This window comes from Taurulus bubalis, assembly GCF_910589615.1.
Source record: "Taurulus bubalis genome assembly, chromosome: 10".
Classification (NCBI taxonomy): domain Eukaryota; kingdom Metazoa; phylum Chordata; class Actinopteri; order Perciformes; family Cottidae; genus Taurulus; species Taurulus bubalis.
Window position 1 is genome coordinate 15591878 of NC_136598.1, and position 10455 is coordinate 15602332.

Sequence of the window (10455 nt, forward strand, 5' to 3'; positions counted from 1 at the left end):
CACAGAGTTTGTAATGTATTGTTTTGATATTGTGTAGACACACAACACTCAAAGTTCTCTGGATCACTTGATTAAGAGAAACCAAAAAACTAAGGTTACTGCTTGTGTTGAAAACCAACCAGCAAAAAATGAGCCCATGGAGAACAGGTAATTATCTAGGTATGCTGTTTGGTCGTCCTCAGTCTCTCTCTTGACTCTTAGAGATAAGTATGCTCAGTATCCATATAAATGCTTGGCAGACAGTTCAATTCTTTTTGGGGGGGGGGGGGGGCTGGCTAGCTATCCCTCTCTCTCCCTCTGTGTGTGTGTGTTTCTTCCCCTCTCTCTCTCTCTTTCCTTGCTGGCAGCAGCGTCTGCACTGTTGGCAGGAGTGACCAGAATAAAAACAGCAACACCAGACATAGAGGGGGAAAAGGCAAAGTGATCTATTGAACTGTAGTCTTTGCCCTCTCTTAATTACGTAGAGTCTCATATCTTTTCCCTTTTTTTCTCCTTTTTCCTCACTCTTTAAAACTTCTGGCTTGTGGTAATTAGGTAGAAGAGAATAAAACCAGCTGATCGGGAGAGGGGTGGTGTATTTTCCAGCGAGATGGCTAACAGAAACATTCTGTGGCTGCTCTGTGGACTCTTCCTCTTAGCTCTGATTCAGCCCTCTCTTCAAGGAGGTAAGTGTGTGCTACAGGTGAACTGACCAATTATTTTTACTGCATCAATCGATTTGTTTTATCTTTGCTTCTTTGTCTCTCAGAGACATACAACCACCTGAAGTACTTAAACACTTTGCTATGGGTATCAGAGTGCTTTCACTTATTTTGATTGAAACATTTTACATGTTATATAAACCATTGATTATTTATATTTTGCAGTATAATTTACCGTAAATGTATATGAAATAAAAGTATGGTGTTTAGTGCTAACTTGTTTTAGTCTTTATGTTTGGCTTAATCCTAGTCATAATTTAAAACAGACAGTTCTGCAATTGCATTGCTGTGTAGTTTGGGTGATATAAATCAATTGAGCCTATAAAGCCACATGCTGCAGTAGTGAAAGTTAAAGATCTGGCTGATCTTCTAAACCCGTAGTGAAGCCCTCTAGTGGACCCGTAGTGGTGCTCCATCTCTCTGCTGTTGAAGAAGACTAATAGATAGAGAGGAGGTTTTTCTTTCTATCATATTCACATGTCCGTGTAGTGAGAGGTGAGGTGCAGCCTTGTCCACAGCTTGACCAGATGTTTTTGTCCCATGGCTTTACATTGTTATTGAGTTTAACATTATAAAATAACCCTGCATCATACATTTAAAATAATGCTAATTCAATAAAAAGCATGTAGGTTCACTATACTATTTTGTCATGGATATGCATTATTATGTCATTTCTGACAGTTAAATCAAATCCTAAACACGCACATATGCATACAAAGTGTATGTTTACATGGCTGCAACCATATTCTATAACATTTCAGGAAGAGAAGGTTCTCCACCTGGTTTCCTTCCACTTAGCAAAACTACTTTTTAAATTCCCCACAATGAAAGCGTTTGACGATCTTCTCTTGAAGTAACAGACATGTTCTGCCTATTTAATAAGCAGATTTGAGGGGTTAGCGTCAATTGCAGATGAAAGTTATGGTTTATATGTTACAGACAGTGTGAGAGAGTAGTGAGCATGCCTTTCCTCCCTCTCTCATTCAACATGGGAGTTTGCTTTTTCTCCTCTTTCTGCTTTGCGTTTTTAGGTTCTTGGTCTGTGTCTTGGCTGAGATTCTTTGAGTTATTCAGCCCCAAACTGAAAAACGTGCTGAGCATCTGGGGCTGGGTATGATGGAATCAAGTCCATGTTCTGTTGTATTTATTTGCTTAAAAGTCACAGCTGTTGGTGTTCCTCATCGCCCAGTGTCCTTTTAGATGCATTCTGTTTAGATTGTTAGATTCCTAAAAGATATATTTTGTCCATATAAAGTCTCATTCTTTACTATTTATGTTATCGGCCATCTCTAATTTGATTATGTTAACAAAATTTACCCAGTCTGTTTTTGTCAGGTTATAGATTGTATCATCTGAAGAATGTACGTGTCCCTCTTCCCCCTGCTTCGTAGCACATGTATCCTCTCTTCTTTGTGCCAGCAAATTGACTCAGGTAAATGAGCCAGCAAATATAAATACTTTGCATCAAAACTTTGATCTGTGAGTGTTGAGATTGTCTTCCATAAACTATGGCGCTCAAACTAGTTCCATCTGTGTTTGTACACTCTAACTTGAAAAAACAACTCTCTTGGCTGGTCCAAGGGTCAGTTATCTGTGAGCAACATGAACCTAATTAACACCCTATGCACTCGTTTAATGCCTCTGCATAGAAAACACCTCTTACGCCCTTGAAATTCAACCCTTGAATTGTGGTGTAGTGCGGGGCTTGTCTGAATATTTTCCATCAACAAGTGTAAATGAGGTATGGTCCTAGAGAAAATATCTGTAAAGGAGTATGTTAATAAATATGCCCCATGTCACGTTAGGTACTGTCGTATGTTTGCTGGTGCTCTCTTGTGCGATGGAGGAGTTTGTGTTGACGCAGGGCTCAGTGACCCCTATTATTTATTGCAACATTTGAGAACTAAATCAAACCCAGACTTTTGACAGCTGATACAATTCTTTGAATGGATTCCTCAATTTTAGAGTGCAATCAAGCTTTTTACTGCGCCAATAAAAGTAAGAGTGAACAGCTCATTAGGTATTTGGAGATTGTCTTTAAAATTAAGTATCATGTTTCTCTGTTTCTTAACTTGATATGTGTTGTATTCCTCCAGAAAACCTGAACATACAGCTGGTGGACTTGTGCCAAAGTCATTAGTTTGGATTTAATAACAGTGGCAGATGAAAAGGGGAATATATAGCTGCGTTGTTCCTTCTCAATCTTCACAGAATTGAAGGGGTTGTGGGATGTTTTCTTTAGTGCCGCTAAAGCCAGTTTGGCTCTTTTGTCATTGGCCAGGTTCAGCCTTGAGACTTCAGAGGAATTTAATGCATTAATCAGTGACACTTGCTTGGCTTTATGTAGAGTTAAAAACAAACAGTGCAAATTAGATGACATGCCTTAGTTGTCAGATGTTTGATACCCAAACTAATTGTCGTGATTGCCCAAGCAAGTGATGCTTCAGGCTTTTTTCTTGGTGTGTGTTGTGGACACCTCTCTGGCTCTAATTCCTCTTCTGGCAAGGTTGATTGCCAACCACAACATAATGGATTAATGTGACACACACAGCTGGCATCTCAGTGCTCAATAACTCTAAAGAAATAGACCAATTGAAGTAACGCCTGAGCAATACATCGACGTTTTTCCTCAGTGAGCTTTTGTTAAATTTCTTGAACTTCTTTCATGCCGCCCCCACAAAGTAATTTTCATTTGTTGATGTTTAGTGGTTTGGTGTAATTTGTAGTGAGGTAACCTCCATTCAGTAATCATTTGGGAAGGAGCCTTTTAGTTACAACCACTGACTGACTAAGGTTTGCTATTGTGAAAGAATTGTTATTCCATGTATTCATGTCTTTGGCACTCTGGCACACGTCCTGGGAAAGTGTTAGGACATTGGGCAATTTCATCCACGGTTTGCAGTTTACATTAAAGCATGTTGGCTGGCCGGGAAGTCACTTTCTGAATCAAAGCACCGAGCCAGAAGTGATTACTAACATTTTTCCTATTACCCTTTTTACTGTAACTACTGTTAAGAGTGTTGTAGTGAGAATACCGGAGCTTTGGGATGGATAGGTTGTTTTAATAGACATGTAATTCAAACGGTCTGTATTGGAAATGTTTAGGGTACAACAACTCCTTTGCACTAAACTCATAATTTTTGACGAAAGATAGTTTTATTTTTGTAAACCTGATTTACTGTGTGGTACAATCCAAGTCTTTCAGAAATGGATGGCTGAGTTGTAAGAATGTTGGATCACGAATCAGTGAATATAGGTTTCTCACAAAGGCATCACTTTTACAGATACACGGCAAGTGCACAGTTACAGTTCGGGTATTTGCATAATAGCAAGTCTGCACTATTGCTGAAAACATATATCAATAAATAATTAGGTTTGCTCTTACTCTTTGGTTGTGGATGAATGTCATTCCTAGCATCCCAGTCAGATGTTTGGTCTGCAATCAACTACTGCCAAGTGTTCAACAAAGAAGCACATTAAGTCAAATGATTCATTTCAGCCCTCACGCAGCTGTTAGCTGCAACGAGCTGCCTCACTGGGCCAGCAATCTGAAATTGCTCCCAACAGGAATGTTTTCATCTTGAAAACCCAATGCCCACTGATGTCCAACTCAAAACAACGTGACACGTGAGCACAACATTAATATAGAACATATATTTAAAACAAATCCATAACAGTTGATGAACTGATGAGAAAATTAGGTAATAAAAGGACATTTGGATTAAACACACAATGCAATCAAAATCCTCTGGCATGAAAACATTATGGGAGAGGGCAGAGGTAAACATTGCACATTATGCCTTTGGCATAAGTAATTTGGTCTCAACCAAACAAAACCATTTTGTTCGTGTTTTGATGGGTTTACGCAACACAAGTACTGGAGAATATGTCCAGTTCCCACATACAATGTTTGCAGACTGGACTGGATGATCATAAATTTGGTCCTCTTTCACACAAATCATAGATTTTATGCTTTCCCTGTTCAACTTTGTAAACTGCTTTTTTCCTTGCCAGGATATTGTGGAACTGTCAATATCGTGTTCATAAATCTGATTGATTATTCCTTACTCAGTTATGTTCTTTCTCACAATCAGATGTTACTCCACAATATTACGTTCCAATGCCAAAATAAAAAACTTGCTTTTTGTCCTCTACTCATTTTTTTCCTAGTGAATATAACTCATATCTCTGCTATTTTCAACTGTCACGGCATATTGTATTTCACATCTCTCACAATAGTGAATGTGGTTCTTTAAGGTCAATTTTACTTTGCACCTATGCTCACATGAATCAGTTTAAGGAATGGAGTTATAATGTACATTATTATTCCACCAGCTTTTTGTGATATCACCTTGCTGTTATCTTCAACCAAGACATATTAATTTATCCTGTTCAACTCTAAAATACTTATCCAGGAGACTCCACTGCTGTTACAAAGACTTCACCCAGGACACCCACAGGACAGCAATTAAACAATGAGCAGATTAGAATCAGGTTTTCTTAGTCTTTAAAATATTGCCATCTGTGGGCTCTTATTGCCAGTGCATATCTCAAACCGATGTTCTGCTTTAGAGAGACGTGTTACTAAGACTATTGGGCAAGTGTAGAAAACAACGGTGGAGTCAAGTTGAGGTTAGTTTATCTGGGCAAGAGGACAGGATGTTGGCATTGTTCTGGTTTCCGTTTGTAGTCTGATTATTAGTCACTAATCACGTTGGAGCAGGCTTTGGTTGAATGCAGGTAAACAGTTAAGAAGGTAAATGTGTGGAAAGCAAAAATCAAAATATATTGGCCAAAATACAATCTCGGAAGCCACCGGCTATCATGACGATGATTTAGATTTAAAAATGGGCTTATAAACATGTGAAACAATCTGTTCTTCTCCCAACTCAAACTTCAGTCTTGCGTCTCAAGTTGCTAATCGGACTGTAAACAATGAGCAGTGCACATCAAAGAAAGACTTGACCCGGATAGCCACTGGCTACACTGGAACCCAAAAAATATAGCCCCTTGCCCCATCATCTTACTGATAGCTGAAAGGATTGGGTTGAGGTGGGTGCAAGATTCACTTTCCCATTTTAATTTTTACTTTATTTAATGCTCCTCACACTCTCCTTTTCCACCCTCCACATGCTGTGGAAAATAGACAGTGGAAGGGGTGGCTGATAGTGGGCCAGCTGTCACATGTCTGATAACGTGAGATGTAAAGGAGCCAGCAGCCGCAGTGTTTGCTTTACTGCACTGTTGCTCTTGGTTGCAGTATTAAAGCTTTCTTTAAAGAGAGAAACCAAACCTCCTCTTCAGGGACAGTGGTTTTGGATACGTCTAAACACAGCAAACAATTATCATTTTGCCAAAATATCTTTTCATTTTATCAAGAGCGATGGAAATAGTGGTGCAGAGTTGTGTAAATGGCAGGTGGTCAAAGTGGTGTGAACACATTACAGAGTAGTTTTCAGGACTTCCTGAACGTTGTGGGGCACAGCACTGTGATCAGGAATGGTAATTGTACTCTAAGTCGTTTGTAAAGCATGGGGAAGAATGTAATAACTTGTGTTGCATGTGTTAATGTTGTGTGTGTTCTCCTATGAGTTTTTTTGCAAATTGTTCCATCAACTCTTTGACATTTAATTAATTTGTGACCAATTATTAAACAACCACAAGGCAGGCTAGTAATATAACATTACTCACCAGCTTGGTATCGATATATTGTAAAACTAAACTTCTTCAACTCACAAAGAGCAATTGCAAAAACTGTCTTTAACATGGGAGGAACTACGACAAAATAAAACGTCATTGGCTTTATTCAAGTACATACCAAGTTCTAGCATCCAATAACTTAACTTATCTTCTATTCGGTCTTTATTTATGGACCCCATAACCCATATCCTCCATAAAACATGTTTTTATTTCCACATAGACTGTGGAATTCATAAATTTATTGAATGTATTAATGCTCAGGTAAAATATCTTGCCAGCAAAATAGTTGATCAACATTTTTAGGCTGAAACAATACAGATGAAACAATACCAAACACAAAAGGCACTGGTCCTTTCCACCGGTTACCATGTGTCCGATGAACTACGTCATTCAAAACAATGAAATTGGAGAGAACAAAACATTTGCACACACATATGTTGTTTATAAAAAATATTTTTATCTAAGTTTATCAGATTTTCACACATTGTCCTTTTTGTGTTGTATGAATACAAATTTCATTCCTCTGGAAACTGAATTCTGGTTACGAAATTTCTCAGCAACTATGCATCTTTGTTAAATTTGAGATTTAATAACCAAGTGAAAGTGTCAAGCGGTAACAGGATTTTCCCCCTTAAAGGAAAAAAAATCAACCTAAAAGACCTCTGTGTTGTTATAAAAAACATATTGCTATGATTCATAGTACTGCGGTTTGCTAAGAGATTTGAGGAAATCACAAAGACTTTTACAAGAAGAAACAGGCTGAGGGAAAATGGACCTTTCTTAAAGTAAATTATAATAATTTCAGACAAAAAAAAACAATAACACATAGTTGCAAACACAGTCGGTAATGTTAACCAGTCACCATGTCCCTGTGGGCTTCCACATAGGCTGAACTTTGTTCAACCCCAGTTAAAAACTTAACATTTGCCCACTAGTTTAACTATGCCTAAAGGTGGTCTGGGTGTCGGCAATCATCCTCCAGTTAACTTCAGAATGTATACAAGTTGATTTTTCTTTATTTTTTCATATTTACTTTCTTTATTTAAAAATGATGTAACTCTGTGTTCAGAACATGCATCACTTCAACTTTGTGTGCATTCGTACTGCCTCTAAAATGTGGGCTAAAGGAGGGGCCCATCCTGCAGCAGCTACTCATACTGGCTGGTTGGGATAAAGTACATTGATGATGAGATGCGGAAAAAACACATTATTTTAAAAATAATTTGTCCCACATGGTAACACACAAATATCACACATTCAACTGAGGATTTCCCTTATGGGCCACAGCTTATTGCTCACATGACAACGCATTTGTCAATGCCCTTTGACCCGTACTGGTGACTGACACAGTGTCCACTGTGAGTCTTACAGTTGGACCACATTCAAGTACAAAGTGGAGTGATGATAAATCCAAATCACTGTCAGGATTCCTCTGAGTTCATGTACATCATCACACTCATATTATAACTCTTGGCTCACACTGCAACTAAGAAATGCCTATTCAGTTCACACATAATTGCATTTCACTGATAGCAAGAATGCTCATTGCTTGCTGCTGGATTCTTCCTTGACTTTCCTTTATCACATCTTCTATTTTGACAAGTTATACAATTTTGTCACATATCCTGCTGTATTACAGTGTAATGGACCTGTCCCAAGCTGAATAACATAGTTTTAAGAAAGAGCTTTTAACTTGCCATTCTCTAGTTTGCTAAGCTTGTATATTACACATAAGGCTGTATTTGACATTCTTACTTTTTTAGAAAAGCCATTGTTTTCGCAAGATCAGATCACTAATACAAGTAACAACGTGGTAATAAATGTATTTATCAACATTAATCATATTACAAAAACGCATGGCAGACTCTTGGAGATGACTGGCTTGTCTAGTTAATCTTGTCCCTCACACACATTCCAGTGCATTAACATGACTTGGCCTGGTTCACAAGGAACATAAGTGCATGATGATGATGATGATGATAATTTAGATAATCATGAAGAAATCTACAAATTTTTTGACATAGGTCAAGTCACTTGGCAGATTTCAGAACGCGCCTTATTTGGATGCACAGTCACAATGAACCTAATGCACTCTATTATAAGTGGTACAGTAGCACGGTGGAATTAAGCAAGAGGAAAACTGGAGCAGACACACAATCCTTCTTACTTTGCTTGCATTGCAGAGACAGGAAATCCTCCTTTTGATTGTGAAGTGAAGGAGCAGAATTGAGAACAATCACAACCCCCATCGTGTGACGCCTGCACCTGAGATCTGTGCCATGAAGCCAATGGCATGGGCAAACTGACAGAGACACAAACACATGCACACACACACACACACACACACACACACACACACACACACACACACACAGACACACACATCAATACACTGCATTGACTTAGCTGCTTGATGATAAATTACATAACCGTGGACTTTATTATTTATTCCTCATTTATATTTGAGCCTGCAGGATTCCAAGTGCTCTTCAGTAAGTCCTCAATATGACAAGGCCAAAGCCCAAGAAAACTGATTAGTTCTACCATTTTCCAAATCTGAGATCTGAATGAGTCAAGATGAGTTAAAAGTCAACCTCCCTCTCATCTGTCAATGTGTTCATTCAAGGAGGAATTTTGTGTCCAAAGCCACAGCTGCAGTCATAACTGTTCCCATTTGCACTACTGCTGATAAAAACACATTATTTAAACCCAAAATGAAGAAATACTTCCTTGCTTATTTTCTTTACAAGCAAGTTAACTTCTATTTATTTGCTCTCATTTATATGCTGGTATATCTTCAGAACCCATCCAACAGTTGGAGTATACTTCTGGATTATGCACTTCACTGTTTTCTTCCATTGATTGGCACTCACTGCTCATTTTATTAACCACACCAGAAAATGTTCTTAATTTTCATTTTCTTAACATCACCAGAACGGATGTTGTGGTGGCACAAACCCAATAAATATGTCACAGCGTGTTAGTGAAAAGGTCAAAGCCTTCTTCATTGCAATGGAGCAATATTGCAGGCATTTTTAATAAACTGCATAGATTTGTGCTTTTTGGCATTGTTCAATGGGATGTGTAATCAATTTTCACGCAACTAAATCGGACAGTAATACCTTGTAATGTTCTTCCCCAATGGAGACACTCAGTGGACTGAACTTACAGTGTTCACACAGTATTTGTTAACAAACACATGGACGCCTTTGACATGTGGTTTAAATTAATTGGCCTCCCAACACATGCAAGGGCCATTACACATAATCATTGTGTCTCTGCAGTCACATTCTCTCCACTGTTTGGGTTTTTGTGATACAAACCATGTTTTTCCCTCAAAAATATAACTTTGTATTTTTGGCCTTAGCTCACCGTTCTTGTTGGATTTAGCTGTTAGTGGTCCCAGAACAACTGGAGGCAATCTTTCCTTTCTTTTATTTCTGTTGCTGCTCTTGCATCCATGAGGCCACCATGTCTGGGATCCAGAACGACCATCCCAGGAATTACTCTAGGTTGCAGCCAAAAAGAGTTGAGAAATGAGACTAGGGGATGTAGATGGGGGTTGAGAGTGTGTTCACAGTGCTGGTTATAGAGGATGACTTTTTTTTCTCTGTTGTGTGTTCGAGGTGTGTATGTGCCACCTGGTGCTGCGATCAGACCAGGAGGGACTGGACCAGGGACTGGACCAGGGACTGGATTCTTTCCAGGTAACAGAGGCTCCAATGATTTTTAAAACAACGGTTTAAAGAACACAACAAACCAAGCCTGTTTGCCTTGAGCAGAGATATAACAGTGGAATTATACTACCGTAGTCCAGAGGTTTTGATAAAAAATAAACACAAGTATAAAAATTCAAACTCTGAAGCTGTAACTGGACTAAAAGTAGTATGAATTATATACTATGACAAAAAAAATCCCGGTTGGTTTGATGGTTCAATTGCACATCAACAACAGTTCAAAATGGCTTACTCAAAGTTAATGCACTTCAGTCTTCTGCAAAACCACCAAACCATGAGTGCTCTTTGTCTTTCCTCGTATCACAAACTTTAAATGC

At 38.6% G+C, this 10455-nt stretch overlaps 1 protein-coding gene across 1 annotated transcript in view; it reads left to right on the forward strand.

Annotated features, from left to right (window-relative positions):
* Positions 1-589: 589 nt before the first annotated feature.
* Positions 590-10455, forward strand: part of elna (elastin a) — a gene marked incomplete at its 5' end in the record, with an annotated part of 53532 nt that continues 43666 nt past the window's right edge. Inside the window, 2 exons of the mRNA XM_079224540.1 lie at positions 590-665; positions 10028-10108. Coding sequence (XP_079080666.1) covers positions 590-665; positions 10028-10108 — 157 coding nt within the window. The remainder of the gene's footprint in view (positions 666-10027; positions 10109-10455) is intronic.